General features: G+C 37.3%; 2 protein-coding genes across 2 annotated transcripts in view; both read left to right on the top strand.

Annotated features, from left to right (window-relative positions):
• The window catches only part of LOC129720160 (armadillo-like helical domain-containing protein 3), a 58,191-nt gene extending 56,125 nt beyond the window's left edge, over window positions 1-2,066 (top strand). Inside the window, exons 7-8 of the mRNA XM_055671595.1 lie at window positions 1,181-1,248; window positions 1,824-2,066. Coding sequence (XP_055527570.1) covers window positions 1,181-1,248; window positions 1,824-2,066 — 311 coding nt within the window. The remainder of the gene's footprint in view (window positions 1-1,180; window positions 1,249-1,823) is intronic.
• A 3,683-nt stretch (window positions 2,067-5,749) lies between these two features.
• The window catches only part of LOC129720161 (organic cation transporter protein-like), a 66,165-nt gene continuing 54,832 nt past the window's right edge, over window positions 5,750-17,082 (top strand). The window contains exons 1-2 of the mRNA XM_055671596.1: window positions 5,750-5,830; window positions 8,040-8,252. Coding sequence (XP_055527571.1) covers window positions 5,750-5,830; window positions 8,040-8,252 — 294 coding nt within the window. The remainder of the gene's footprint in view (window positions 5,831-8,039; window positions 8,253-17,082) is intronic.

Consider the following 17,082-nt stretch of genomic DNA (forward strand, 5'->3'; position numbering starts at 1 on the left):
TAAAAAGCTTATCTTGGATTCAGAAACACTTTAAAGTGAAATATATGTGTAACGATTGTCTAGGTTTTCTAAACAGGGAAAAAACACCAGAAAATAGTAAGGAGGAACAAACTTTAACAAACTGTGTGAAAACTTTAATAGTGTTAAATACAAACTTGGTTCTCGCTCCAAGGGAGAAAAATGTAAAAGTGGATTATAGTCAGGCCCGGATTTGAGGGTGGGCAAAGGGGGCAAATGCCCCGGGCCTCCCGATTCAAGGCCCCCCCCCCTGGTCCTTGGGCGACATTTTTTTTTGCTCGTCACCTTTCAGAAGGTTGCCTCTAAATGTTTTTAGAAAAGAGAGCCTCACAAACAAATTTGACCCGGGCCCCCCACCGTCTAAATCCGGCCCTGATTATAGTGGTTATGAAGCAACACAGTGGGTACTTGCATAGTACACACTAGTAACAAGAGGGAGAAAAGTAATATGATCAATTAAACAATAACACAATAATAATACGAGAAAAAGACGAAGTGAAAAATCATTAAAAAGGCACAAAAACACAAGTGCGAAGCTACGTCGCGCATTAAACATAAGATGTGTTGTGTATGATAAGGATTTTCATTACCGGTATGTAAATACTGTGAAAAAGTGTTGGTAGAAGCCCAATATTGCACGAACTCGATTTATTTGTTTCCTTTTTATACGAATATGTTACAGGAAAGGAATTTTAACCGGTAAGTTCTTGGATTTCTTCCCTATATAAAAAAAATCATTCATTTCGCGCAAAAATAATGTGACTCCGTACCAGCGAAATAGACTAGTTGACGTGGCGAGCACGCCTAGCACAGACTTCATGAATAGACACCAACTGCCTGCTGTGATATCCTGTATAGCAGTGGCAAAAAAAATTGACAGAATCTCCCCGTCCCAATAGGTCAACTAATTTTAGCTTCCATGAGCCTAGACTATTTTGATGTCTTGAAGGTGAAGCTTTTTGGGAAAGTTCGTAACCACCTCCACTATCAGACAGTATTACGTTCTGCTGTTAATAAATATGTTAATGTTAATAAAACTGATGTCTTGAAGGAGAATATTATGGCACAGGCAACAATACTGCACCGAGCAATGTATGAACAGACCGCTGGTTACTCGTCGTCTATCAGTGCAGAAAAATTCGATGTATTCATTTTTGTGCAGTCAAGCCTAGTGAAAACTCCATCGCCGCTGTTGACGCACAGTGGGGCGTTGACCACAATCGAATTTCCGTTTGAATTGTCTTCTTCTTCTTCTTCTTCTTGTTCGTATAGCAGCAAATATCAGAACTCAATCTGATTTTTTGGGTGCCGCAAAAAAGCTGCGCCGCCGGGGACAACAAAATGCGTTGTTTATTTTTGAACTCTACACTTCGCTTTTTTCAGATTTATTTAAATAACCGGATGTATGATATTTAAAAGACAATAGAAAACCAAAATGCTCCGTACCGACCTTTGAATAGGTAGTTAAACGAGCTGTACTGATGATTATACTTTATTAGCTAAATGAATTTAGTCCAATATGACAATACTAGTTGCATCCCGCGGTGGCGGCATAGAGGAAAACTTGATATTAGAGGTCCTACATTAGTTTTTGTATTTTTCAATTGAAATTTTTTTTTGAATTAGCATTTGCAAGAAAATATAACTTTCCATAACATTACTTGTAATTGAACAACGCTATGCAAATATTAATTGCTGAGGCTAATGTTGTGCATCAATCTAGCCCAGTTTATTTTCGAAGATAACAGATATATAGTTATGGACATTACTATACACCAACACCGGACGCACCATTCCTGACACAGCAAATCCTTGCACATGGCATTTCTGATGCAACAACTGGACGCCCGACATTCCTGACGCAGCAAGTGAACGACCGGCATCCAGAACGACTCCAGCATAGCAACACGGCGACATCGACAACTCCACCAACGGACGTTGTACCCCTGATACCCCTGACGCAGCAGAACCGAGCTGGTAGCAGCAACGACGACAACGACAGCAGCGACGGCAGCAGAGCGGAGCCAACAATCCTTACGCAGCAGTAATCCAATCCATCGATGAGTAGGGAACTTATATTAATTTTTCAGGAGCTTTAGTTCGAGTGAAACGTTTGAAGTGTGTAGAGGTTGTTCTCGTCTGAGGACGTAAGTAGTTTAAAATACTTAGTAAAAATCAATGTGTTAAGAATCCAAGTGTTTTTTAAAAACCTTAGAAGGAAAGAACTTACATAAGTGGCGCAGTCGTACGGCTCGTTCTACGACTAAGCAAAGTGACTCTGACTAGTGACAGTTGAAGTGCTTAGTGGAAATACCCGATACGTGGAAAATTTCCAAATCAGTGACTTTGAGTGATCTAGTGTCCAACTCGTGACATCGGCAGGCCGGCAGTGACGTTCCGCGAATAGGATCATCAATCGCCATCCCTCAACACGTAGGTGACTCGTGCCAACCGACCAGAGAACTTCGCTGAAGCGGTGGATTTCAATCCTTCAAGAACAAGAGAACCGTGAGTAATTTTCCCCTTTTCCCCCTCATTTTATGCCTAAATTCAATCCAATACCAAAAGTGAAACCATTAAAATTTTCAAGAAGAATGGAACCAGCAAACCTTCAAGTGCTTTTTGATTCTATTCGGAACCTGGAGCAGCGAGTTGGCGCTCTCCAGTTGGAAAATAATAATCTCCAACAGCAACAACAGCAGTTGCAGCAACAACAGTTGCAACAACCGGTTGCTCCCCCAGCGGAGAATCGACGGGCTGATGATTTCTTTAGAATCCCAGACCCTGTGAAGAATATTCCTCCATTTGATGGAAACTTGTGTAAATTCCAGAACGCAGAAAATACCAGGAAATCTACTGAAACTCCCCAATCTGGCAAACAAATTTCAAAAAATAATTTTAGGAATAATTCAGAACATCACAGACAAAATTCTAAACCACAGGAGGATTCCAATAAAAACGCTAGTGGCTCACAAAGATTCAAAGCTCAATCAGACAGACAAAAAGTGACACCGATGGAAGTTGATCCGTAAATTAGATCACACCAAAATAGAATCTACAATCACGATGCTCAAAATGAAGAGGAAAATGACACAGAAGTTATCAATAGTGATGATTCCGACAGCGAAGTAGAAGAGTCAAATTTTCAGGTGGCAATTACAGACAAAATTCTGAAATAAACGCTGTTAACGGTCTCCTCTTCGTCACAATAACTTTATCCCACGGGAAAACAGCTAAAATTCTAATAGACAGTGGGTCAAATAAGAACTTTATTTCCCCGGATCTCATTCAAACTTACTTACTTTTTACGAAAAGACATCAAAATTAGAGATGCTATCGTACCCTCTGGCTTATACCACGCGAAAAATGGCTACATTAGCGCACTTGCCTCAAATTTAGGCGACTCCGTAACATTTTTTTGGAAAACTCCAGCCGAAACACTGCCAGTCTCTGAATTAATTGAGATAAATCATTCGAGTTCTACAGTGTGTTCTGAACGCTCAAATCAATTAGATAATCTGGAAAACCTTATACGAACACAGCATTTGAATATGGAAGAAAAGGAAAAACTTCTTAAAATACTCCGGCTGAATTCCAATATCATTCATCGTGAAGATGAAAAACTCTCTTGCACTACTGCTATTAAGCATAGTATCAAAACAAAAGACGATCTTCCTATACACACCAAAACATACAGATATCCCAGCATCCACAAAGCAGAAGTAGAAAGGCAAATTAATGAGATGCTAGCTGACGGCATTATCCAGCATTCTATCTCTCCTTGGACCTCTCCTATATGGATTGTTCCAAAAAAGTCCGATGCAAGTGGCAAGAAAAAATGGAGAATCGTGGTCGACTATAGAAAACTGAATGAGAAGACAGTCGACGACAAATTTCCCATCCCGAACATCGATGAAATTTTAGACAAATTAGGAAGAAGTGTCTATTTTACTACAATTGATTTAAAATCTGGTTTCCACCAGATTGAAGTTGAAAAAATTGACAGACAAAAAACCGCGTTTAGTACAGACAAGGGACATTTTGAATTCATCAGAATGCCCTTTGGGTTAAAGAAGGCACCGGCAACGTTTCAACGTGCCATGAATCATATCCTCGGAGATTTAATTGGAAGATGTTGCCTTGTCTACTTAGACGACATCATCATTTTTGGCAGTTCTCCCCAGCAACACTTGGAAAACCTTAACAAGGTGTTGGAAAGACTTATAAATTCGAATTTGAAAGTCCAACTCGATAAATGCGAGTTTTTAAAAACAGAATGTGAATTTTTAGGGCATATAGTTACCCAAGAAGGTATAAGACCCAACCCAAACAAAATTGAAAAAATCCTAAACTGGCCAATACCGAAAACCACCACACAGATCAAGGGTTTTTTAGGAATTCTTGGTTATTATAGAAAATTTATTCGAGACTTCGCGAAATTGACCAAGCCTCTTACAAAATGCTTGAAAAAAGATGCAAAAATTATCCATGATGAAGAGTTTGTCAGTTGTTTTAATGATTGTAAACATCTTTTGACAACAGATCCAATATTGAAATATCCAGATTTCAATAAAAAATTCATTTTGGAAACAGATGCTAGCGACTTCGCTTTAGGCGCTGTTTTATCCCAAAGATTTGAAGACGGCAAGGAACACCCCATTGCCTATGCATCTAGGACGTTAAATGAAACTGAGTGTAATTATTCGGCTACAGAGAAAGAACTTCTCGCAATTGTGTGGGCAACGAAACATTTCAGGCCTTACATTTTTGGCACTCATTTCGAGATCCGAACTGACCACAAACCTTTGGTGTGGTTAGGACAGAAAAATGATTTGAACAGAAGGCTACTTCATTGGAAATTAGCCCTCGAAGAGTTAGAAATTAATATCAAATATAAGAAAGGTACCCTAAACGGAAACGCAGATGCACTCTCTCGAATAACTTTAGAATCAGAAAAAATCGAACTTAATGCCAATTCAGCGACAGACGATGACATGACTCAACATTCAGCGGACACAGACGACAATGACTTTATTCCATCAACAGAAAGACCTCTGAACGAATTTAGGAACCAACTAATTCTCGAAGAAAGTAACGAAGACAGTAGACAATCTGAAACCAGTTTTAGAAATTATCACAGAATTACAATCCGAAAATGAACTTCGGACCTGCAGTACTGATAAATATTTTGAAAGAATACACATCTACGAAACACACTACTGGACTTTATTGCAACGAACGAATCTTAGGAAATTTACAAACAATTTACAAAAATTATTTCCCAAGAGCGAAGACTTTAAAAATATTCTGGACTCAAAAATTGTTACAAGACGTAACCGACGAATTAGAACAAGACCAGATCATACAGAATCAGCATAATGGAAACCACCGAGGAATAAACGAAACCAAGTCCCATATCTCACGAACTTATTTTTTCCCTGGTATGAAAGGAAAAATCACTAGATTTATAAATATATGTAAACTCTGTCAGAAATCGAAATATGAGAGACACCCGTATAAACAGAAATACCAACTTACAGAAATTCCCTCAAAACCATTGCAGATCGTGCATATGGATATATTCATAATAAACAGCAAAAACTATCTTACGGTATGTGACAAATTCTCCAGAATGTCAATGGCTATTCCTTTAAAATCACGAAATGTTATACACATATTAAAGGCATTAACACATTTCTTTTCTAATTTAGGAAAACCTTCTCTTTTAGTAATGGACCAGGAAACTTCATTTACTTCAACAGCCGTTAAAGAGTTCTTAGAGGAAAATAACGTACAGTACCATTATATCAGCGTGGGTCAGTCTTCCTCAAATGGAACTATAGAAATAGTTCACAGGACCTTGAGAGAGCTTCACAACATACTATCCAATAAGGAATCCACGAAAAATCTGACCGAAACTGCGAAAATAAGCCTGGCAGTATCAATCTATAACGATTCGGTCCACTCACAAACGAAATTGACACCCAAGGAATTATTTTTTGGTATAAAAGATGGAGACTCAGTCCCAACAGACCTTGACGAAAGGATAAGACAAAAGGAAGCTCTATACAGGATCTATGCAGCCAAGCAAATAGAGAACAAAAAGAGATTTTTGGCCAAAGCAAACAAAAATAGAGAAGACCCCGATCATTTCCAAGAAAACGAGACAGTGTACGAGCGAAAAAGGAACAATCTATAACACGAAGAGCGATACAAAGAAAACAAGATCATGGAAAACAAAGAGACTAATGTTTTAGACACAAATAATAGGAAAATTCACAAATCTAAACTTAAAAGAAAACGAAAAACTTAACTTTTTACTAATACCAATTTTATAATCTCATTTTAGCAACACCAAAATGACCAAGACGATCAACCCTTCCATAATCATCATCATCATCATATCCATTGGAATTCCTTTCATCTGTACTTCCAACCCCAACCCTACACAACACCTAGAGATAACAGACCTAAACAATCACCCTGGACTATTCGCTTTGAGAATCGGTAAAGTATTCATTAAGGAGGGCTACCATACCCTTATCCATGAATTTAAGCTATTTGCATTCCATACTATTCTAAAGCAATACGAGACAACCATTAATGAATTAAAACAAAACCCACAAGTTAGGGAAATTACCGAACTCTTAAAACAAAAGGTTAGGCAAGCTAAAGTAGTATTTCAAAATTTGACTCCAAGACAAAGACATAAACGAAGTATTGAAATTTTAGGATCGATAGTGAAATCCATAACAGGAAATCTAGATAGCCAAGATTTTACGTTAATACGTTGAAGAATTCAAATAATGTTTTAATTACAGAAAATAATGAACAAGTGAAGATTAACGATCTTTTTGAAAAACGACTAAATAATTTGACAAAACAAGCATTTAATCAAGCGATAGAAGTTAACAGATTCATTAGACAGGCTACACTAAATTTAGATAGGGCAATAGACTGGCAACACATGCTACATCTTCAGAACATCATTTTTAATATGGACAACGTTCGCTATCAACTAGAAACCATCTTCGAGTCCATTCAACTTTCCAGGCTGGGCGTAGTATCAAAAGCATTACTATACCCCACTGAATTGGATTTTGCAACAGAACTCTTAACCTCACAAGGCATTGAAATCAGTAGTTATGATCAGACTTACGAGTATTTAGAACCTTCAGCCTTCCATAATGGTTCATCTATCATACTCGCGGTAAAAATCTTAAAATTTAAAATCGGAAATTATCAACTACTCCGAGTTGAAACCATCCCAATTGACCAAAAAGTCATACAGGTCAATGGAACGTACGCTATAATCAGCGAGTCGGAATCATTTCTAACAAACGAGAAATGCATTCAAATCGAGAAAAACATTTTATGCAACAGTCAAAACTTAGTTAACGTTACGAAAAACCAATGCTATCATCAATTATTGCGGGGAAACCCTGGCAGATGTCCATTTATCAGCAATAGCTTCAAGGAACCAGAAATAAGAGTCTTAGAAAACAATGGCATTCTATTAACGAACGTCATAAAACCAATAACACTCCAAAACAGTTGTGGCTACGGACCAAAGAACCTAACAGGATCGTTCTTCATTACATTTTTCAACTGTTCCATTAACATTGGAGGTACCCATTACGATAGCAAGACACTTAGGTTCGAAACTAAATTGGACGTTATCCCACTTCATTTCGTCGAAATCAACAAAATCTCAACAAAGACGGACCCGGTGGAAGAAATGCAATTATTGCAAACAAATGACCGGCACAGAATCAACCTTTTGGAGACTACTAATCATCAATACAATTCGATTAATCTTGGGAGCCTTATCAGATTATCCTTGATCATAATCACTATTTACATTTGCATAAGTAGAAAAATACGAGGTATTAGAGATTTCATCCATATCCAGACACCTAGCAGCACATCATAACAAGTTGACCCGAGACGTCTCAATCTAAGGCGGGGGAAGTTATGGACATTACTGTACACCAACACCGGACGCACCATTCCTGACACAGCAAATCCTTGCACATGGCATTTCTGATGCAACAACTGGACGCCCGACATTCCTGACGCAGCAAGTGAACGACCGGCATCCAGAACGACTCCAGCATAGCAACACGGCGACATCGACAACTCCACCAACGGACGTTGTACCCCTGATACCCCTGACGCAGCAGAACCGAGCTGGTAGCAGCAACGACGACAACGACAGCAGCGACGGCAGCAGAGTGGAGCCAACAATCCTTACGCAGCAGTAATCCAATCCATCGATGAGTAGGGAACTTATATTAATTTTTCAGGAGCTTTAGTTCGAGTGAAACGTTTGAAGTGTGTAGAGGTTGTTCTCGTCTTAGGACGTAAGTAGTTTAAAATACTTAGTAAAAATCAATGTGTTAGAATCCAAGTGTTTTTTAAAAACCTTAGAAGGAAAGAACTTACATAAGTATATAACTTTCAAATATGGTATCTTCGTTGTTCTTTGGTATCTTGAAACTGATCCAATTTTTTTCTGATTGATTCTGTATACTAATGAAATGTTTAAATTGACCTGAATTGAATGGTAACGTATTAAAGAAAATCGCTGTATTGGAATGAAAGGTATTCATCAATGGTCCAGAAACCAAATTCAGGGGGAAATTTGGATCTAGAGCTCTATAGCAATATTTTAGAGAAAAACTTTCTTCTACAAAGTTGTTACATATGATAAAGCGCTTATTGAAAAAATATCAAAAATTAGGGCGACCAAAATTTTCGATGCTATCAAGTATCAAACTTTTTATTTTTGTACGTAGAAAACCTTGTTCTACAATTTTATAGCTCCAATCCCCGTTCGATTTTGGCAACACACCAGAATTTTTTCTGTTGCCAAAATCAAATCATGCCAATGATAAACGGTTCTTTTATCATGACTTTTTGATTTTTTAAGTGGTCAAAGACGACATTAACAGTAGAAATGGTCACCAATGGATTAGTTCTAGTTCCAAGTCGTTTGAGGTATCGCTTGATGAATTTGGGCTGACGATCTAGATACTTAATATTACCACCCGAACCAAAATACCTTCCTTTTGGAAGATGTTGAGCTTAAATTGGTTAAAATAAATCAAGCAAAGTAAAAAAGTAAAACGAGCTCAAATCAAACATAGCTTCAAAATGAAAATATAAAATTATTGTAGTCCTACGTCAACTATGCGGTCGTGTCTTGAATACCACCCTCCTACTATTTACCCTAGAATGGAGTTCCAGTTGTCGTACAAGCCACAGGAGCATTTTGAAGAACAAGCACAAGGTCTAGATTGAATTTTCGGCACACCAAGAACTTTAGTAAATTGCAATGCGCTTGAAATTATGACAACTTTGGTTCTACTTTTTCGATTCAGATAATAATTGAATTTTTATGAAAACATTCCTAAGAGTATCTATTTTCAATGCAAGCTAAATTACTTTTGTTATTCTCGTTTTTACAAAATCAAATATGAATACCGTTTCGTGAACCTCTTACTGTAGCAAGCAAAGCCTTGGGTGCTACATTCCGATTCGGAACTTGACCTTCTGTTTATTTATACACAGACTTCGCAGCCAACTGTTTAGTGTACAGGACAATTGCGGGGCTAGCGCTACGATCCTACTGACACTAACAGTCACTCCCAAGCCGAGGCTCGAACCTACGACGACTGGCTTGTTAGGCCAGCATTGTACCTCGAGACCATCTGGAAGAATCTCTTACTGTAAATAGCTTAAAAAGTAATTTTTTTCATTTGTTTAACCAAAACAGAACAAAGTGGTCCAAATCTTACAAAACACGAGCAATAAATATAGCGATATGACTATTTACATATTAAAAAGTTAGCGATTAGCGAAAGTTCCGCTAATGTGGGTTTAGCGTTTAGCGTTTAGCGATTATCGATTTTCCGGTTAGCGACTTAGCGATTATCGTCGCTAAATTTTCGGTTAGCGGTGCCCACCTCTGTTAAGATCCACACTGCAAGTATGTAAATTGGGGGCTACATTATCGTTAGCGATATAAAAAGAGCGTGAGAGCCTTTGCGATCGCGTCTTCACTTATACAGTATAGTAGCATACGCTAGAATGCTTGTCGTCCCGTTCTTATGCCACCAGGTTGATTCGGTGACGTATTTTACAGTGTTATTGCGATCAGCTGTGTCAGGCACGGTCAAGGTCGCTGTTTGTATGCAGCAATTTTAATGGCCGATGGTAGATCGTTCTGCTAGCACAAGTAACACGATTCAGTAGCGATGAAATGTTAAGTAGGTCAAAGAAAAAAGTAGATCAATAAGCGCAACGCGCGCGGCGATACAATTAAATATCCGCCGGGGGAGAATGTTAACAGACTGCAAAGATATGTTATGATGAATGTTGTCGTAAGGAGACAGAAGTTACAATATAATGGATAAGAAAGGCACCTTACGCCATCTAATTTGAACATTTACAATTTTTGATTAGTTTTAAAACTGGTTCAATTACACTATACGAAAATGATTATTTTAGTTCAGAAATATCAGGAAAAAAACTTAATAATAATAGTAGTTTAATTAATTAATAGAGATAAACGTTGAAGCCTTGACACCAAATGGTTCGAACCTTGGTGTTCAGATTTTTTGAAGGCGCGACGGAGAAATTAGACTCGGTCACGCTACGTTATCACATCTGGTCAACAGAATCGTTAGTGATACCTAGAAAAAAGAGGAAGAAGGCTACATAATTTTTTTATAGTCATATAGTATTAATTCCGCAGTACCTTTTATTGTTTTTTATGAAATATATATAAAATTTTATATTCATAATGAAGTACACGCTTCCAAAAGCAGACGCCATGCAATGCATCCCAGAATTTGATGGATCCAGAACACCAAATGCATGTAGAACAAATTCGTCCATTCAACTTTATAGACTGTTCCGTAAATTATAAATACATCTTCTTTCTTGAATAAAACAAAAAATACAGGATTTTTCGGGTCATTTTATTCTGAAATATAGATAATAAGTGTTTTCTTTCCAGTTTCAATTCAAATTGGGATTATACGTAGGATACGCGAGTTCTCTAACTTTTCTCTTAACACTACTCATAAGCTTTTGCACAGTGTGTTCTCCGACCATTTTTACCACTTTAATCCAATCTTTTTTAAATTTTTCAACATTGTCCGCTGGTTTGACATATTTCCTCAGCTTTGCCTGGGTCAAAGCCCAAAAAGTTTCAATAGGGCGAATTTTAGGGCAGTTTGGAGGATTCATCTCCTTTGGGACACATGTGACATTATTTGTTTTATACCACCCTAGAGCAACCTTAGAGTAATGGCAGGAAGCAAGATCGGGCCAAAAGATTGGAGGATTGTTATGCTGCTTAACCATGCTTATGCTTTCACGTATATTTTACCATTCATTGTGTCATTCGTAATGAATGGACGAGATATTTTCCCACATTCATAAATGGCCTGCCAAACCATTACCTTCTTGCCGAATTTTTCGGTGTAAATGGCTTTCACTGGTCCAGGGACATCCTTTCCCTTCGGTGATGTATAAAATTGCGGTCCTGGCAGAGTCCTATAGTCCAGTTTTATGTAGGTTTCGTCATCCATGATAACACACCCCATTTTTTTGGTCAGAAGTTTGTCATAAAGCTTCCGAGCTCTCGGTTTCACAGATTCAGCTTGTTTTGGATTTCGTTTTGGCTGCTTCTGCTTCCGACGGGTCTGCACACCCATTCTTCCCTTGGCACGCATAACGTTACTCGCCGAGGTTCCAAGCTTTCTCGCCACATCTCGTACTGATACTGAAGGATGCCGCTTGTAGTGTTCCCTAACCTTTTTGTCCATTGTGGGATCAACAGGCCCGGGTTTTCTACCACGTCTTGGGGCATCAGTAAATGTGCACTCTTCACAATACTTCCGCAATGCGGTTTGAACTGTTCCGACACTTATACCTTCTTCTCTGGCTAATTTTTTTATTGAAAGACCACTCACGGTGCCCCATTTGTGCACAATTCGGTTTTTTTTGCTCGGGAGAAAGGCCACGCATTTTCAAAATTTCGCACTAAATGTTAGAAAAAATGACAGCATCTGTTTCTTTTAGATGTAAACAACAGGACGCAGCAAACTTTTGGTTGAATACTGCACGTAATTTGAAATGACGGTTGATCGTAAGTGTATTTATAATTTTCGGAACGGTCTATACTACCAGATTGCTTGCGGTATGAAGGCTATCTGGTCGGAAACTATTCACCTGTGCCGTTTATTTTTCGCCGGATCGAACAGGCAATTGATTGATATGCATCTCCAGCCGATGTCAACAATAGCCTCCAAAGTCAAACCGTGTGACGAAGTTTTTGTTATTGGGGACTTTTATCTACCTAGTCTGTTTTTTCATTCTTCTCGGGACGGATTTCGTTATCCCAACATGAATCAATCGACATTCCATGCCTGCGCTCTGAATCTATTAGATGGTTACAGCACGGCGGGACTGCATCAATTTAACTGTAATGCAATCGAGAATGGGCGTTGTCTAGATTTTTGTTTCGTCAGCATTAATGATACAACACTTCTGCTAGCTTTCATAGAAAACGTTGCATAAATATCGCATAATATCGTATCGTGACGCTATTGGCCGAATGTTCGCTGTAAAAATTTCAAGCGCTTTGTGGGGCAGAACCCAGAAAAGTCGCGACAAAATTCGAAAAAACAAATTTAGGAATTGAATAACTAACTCATATGGTCCTCATAAAATAGAGTATTAGAGGTAATGATATATTAGGACAGTTTTGTTGAAAATAGGTTCGTAGGAGGCATAGTATGTAAAACAAGTTTTCTTGTAATTTTCCCTCATTTTTGGAAATATTAAAAACAAAAAGTTCTACGTTGTTCCGCTATGACACTATTATTGAACTAAAATACAATGTATTGACTACCCAGATAACCAGAAATCGTATGAAAATGGCAATACAAAATCGTATAAACATCCAGTTTCAATCAAAATTGTATAATGTTCATGTTATAACCAGTTGAAGTTATCTTTCATCATATATGGGTCGTACAGTCCGTGATATATGACTGCATATTGTTCCTCGTATAAATGCACACAAAAAATCAGGTTTCATCGCAATATATAGACCGTTCCGAAAATTATATATATATATATATATATATATATATATATATATATATATATATATATATATATATATATATATATTTATATATATATATATATATATATATATATATATATATATATATATATATATATATATATATATATATACATATATATATATATATATATATATATATATATATATATATATATATATATATATATATATATATATATATATATATATATATATATATATATATATATATATATATATATATTTATATATATATATATATATATATATATATATATATATATATATATATATATATATATAAATATATATATATATATATATATATATATATATATATATATATAATATAAATATATATATATATATATATATATATATATATATATATATATATATAATTTTCGGAACGGTCTATATATTGCGATGAAACCTGATTTTTTGTGTGCATTTATACGAGGAACAATATGCAGTCATATATCACGGACTGTACGACCCATATATGATGAAAGATAACTTCAACTGGTTATAACATGAACATTATACAATTTTGATTGAAACTGGATGTTTATACGATTTTGTATTGCCATTTTCATACGATTTCTGGTTATCTGGGTAGTCAATACATTGTATTTTAGTTCAATAATAGTGTCATAGCGGAACAACGTAGAACTTTTTGTTTTTAATATTTCCAAAAATGAGGGAAAATTACAAGAAAACTTGTTTTATATACTATGCCTCCTACGAACCTATTTTCAACAAAACTGTCCTAATATATCATTACCTCTAATACTCTATTTTATGAGGACCATATGAGTTAGTTATTCAATTCCTAAATTTGTTTTTTCGAATTTTGTCGCGACTTTTCTGGGTTCTGCCCCACAAAGCGCTTGAAATTTTTACAGCGAACATTCGGCCAATAGCGTCACGATACGATATTATGCGATATTTATGCAACGTTTTCTATGAAAGCTAGCAGAAGTGTTGTATCATTAATGCTGACGAAACAAAAATCTAGACAACGCCCATTCTCGATTGCATTACAGTTAAATTGATGCAGTCCCGCCGTGCTGTAACCATCTAATAGATTCAGAGCGCAGGCATGGAATGTCGATTGATTCATGTTGGGATAACGAAATCCGTCCCGAGAAGAATGAAAAAACAGACTAGGTAGATAAAAGTCCCCAATAGCAAAAACTTCGTCACACGGTTTGACTTTGGAGGCTATTGTTGACATCGGCTGGAGATGCATATCAATCAATTGCCTGTTCGATCCGGCGAAAAATAAACGGCACAGGTGAATAGTTTCCGACCAGATAGCCTTCATACCGCAAGCAATCTGGTAGTATAGACCGTTCCGAAAATTATAAATACACTTACGATCAACCGTCATTTCAAATTACGTGCAGTATTCAACCAAAAGTTTGCTGCGTCCTGTTGTTTACATCTAAAAGAAACAGATGCTGTCATTTTTTCTAACATTTAGTGCGAAATTTTGAAAATGCGTGGCCTTTCTCCCGAGCAAAAAAAAAGCGAATTGTGCACAAATGGGGCACCGTGAGTGGTCTTTCAATAAGAAAATTAGCCAGAGAAGAAGGTATAAGTGTCGGAACAGTTCAAACCGCATTGCGGAAGTATTGTGAAGAGTGCACATTTACTGATGCCCCAAGACGTGGTAGAAAACCCGGGCCTGTTGATCCCACAATGGACAAAAAGGTTAGGGAACACTACAAGCGGCATCCTTCAGTATCAGTACGAGATGTGGCGAGAAAGCTTGGAACCTCGGCGAGTAACGTTATGCGTGCCAAGGGAAGAATGGGTGTGCAGACCCGTCGGAAGCAGAAGCAGCCAAAACGAAATCCAAAACAAGCTGAATCTGTGAAACCGAGAGCTCGGAAGCTTTATGACAAACTTCTGACCAAAAAAATGGGGGTGTGTTATCATGGATGACGAAACCTACATAAAACTGGACTATAGGACTCTGCCAGGACCGCAATTTTATACATCACCGAAGGGAAAGGATGTCCCTGGACCAGTGAAAGCCATTTACACCGAAAAATTCGGCAAGAAGGTAATGGTTTGGCAGGCCATTTATGAATGTGGGAAAATATCTCGTCCATTCATTACGAATGACACAATGAATGGTAAAATATACGTGAAAGCATAAGCATGGTTAAGCAGCATAACAATCCTCCAATCTTTTGGCCCGATCTTGCTTCCTGCCATTACTCTAAGGTTGCTCTAGGGTGGTATAAAACAAATAATGTCACATGTGTCCCAAAGGAGATGAATCCTCCAAACTGCCCTAAAATTCGCCCTATTGAAACTTTTAAGGCTTTGACCCAGGCAAAGCTGAGGAAATATGTCAAACCAGCGGACAATGTTGAAAAATTTAAAAAAGATTGGATTTAAAGTGGTAAAAATGGTCGGAGAACACACTGTGCAAAAGCTTATGAGTAGTGTTAAGAGAAAAGTTAGAGAACTCGCGTATCCTACGTATAATCCCAATTTGAATTGAAACTGGAAAGAAAACACTTATTATCTATATTTCAGAATAAAATGACCCGAAAAAATCCTGTATTTTTTGTTTTATTCAAGAAAGAAGATGTATTTATAATTTACGGAACAGTCTATAAAGTTGAATGGACGAATTTGTTCTACATGCATTTGGTGTTCTGGATCCATCAAATTCTGGGATGCATTGCATGGCGTCTGCTTTTGGAAGCGTGTACTTCATTATGAATATAAAATTTTATATATATTTCATAAAAAACAATAAAAGGTACTGCGGAATTAATACTATATGACTATAAAAAAATTATGTAGCCTTCTTCCTCTTTTTTCTAGGTATCACTAACGATTCTGTTGACCAGATGTGATAACGTAGCGTGACCGAGTCTAATTTCTCCGTCGCGCCTTCAAAAAATCTGAACACCAAGGTTCGAACCATTTGGTGTCAAGGCTTCAACGTTTATCTCTATTAATTAATTAAACTACTATTATTATTAAGTTTTTTTCCTGATATTTCTGAACTAAAATAATCATTTTCGTATAGTGTAATTGAACCAGTTTTAAAACTAATCAAAAATTGTAAATGTTCAAATTAGATGGCGTAAGGTGCCTTTCTTATCCATTATATTGTAACTTCTGTCTCCTTACGACAACATTCATCATAACATATCTTTGCAGTCTGTTAACATTCTCCCCCGGCGGATATTTAATTGTATCGCCGCGCGCGTTGCGCTTATTGATCTACTTTTTTCTTTGACCTACTTAACATTTCATCGCTACTGAATCGTGTTACTTGTGCTAGCAGAACGATCTACCATCGGCCATTAAAATTGCTGCATACAAACAGCGACCTTGACCGTGCCTGACACAGCTGATCGCAATAACACTGTAAAATACGTCACCGAATCAACCTGGTGGCATAAGAACGGGACGACAAGCATTCTAGCGTATGCTACTATACTGTATAAGTGAAGACGCGATCGCAAAGGCTCTCACGCTCTTTTTATATCGCTAACGATAATGTAGCCCCCAATTTACATACTTGCAGTGTGGATCTTAACAGTGGGTGGGCACCGCTAACCGAAAATTTAGCGACGATAATCGCTAAGTCGCTAACCGGAAAATCGATAATCGCTAAACGCTAAACGCTAAACCCACATTAGCGGAACTTTCGCTAATCGCTAACTTTTTAATATGTAAATAGTCATATCGCATATTTATTGCTCGTGTTTTGTAAGATTTGGACCACTTTGTTCTGTTTTGGTTAAACAAATGAAAAAAATTACTTTTTAAGCTATTTACAGTAAGAGGTTCTTCCAGATGGTCTCGAGGTACAATGCTGGCCTAACAAGCCAGTCGTCGTAGGTTCGAGCCTCGGCTTGGGAGTGACTGTTAGTGTCAGTAGG

This window comes from Wyeomyia smithii, chromosome 2, assembly GCF_029784165.1.
Source record: "Wyeomyia smithii strain HCP4-BCI-WySm-NY-G18 chromosome 2, ASM2978416v1, whole genome shotgun sequence".
Lineage (NCBI taxonomy): Eukaryota > Metazoa > Arthropoda > Insecta > Diptera > Culicidae > Wyeomyia > Wyeomyia smithii.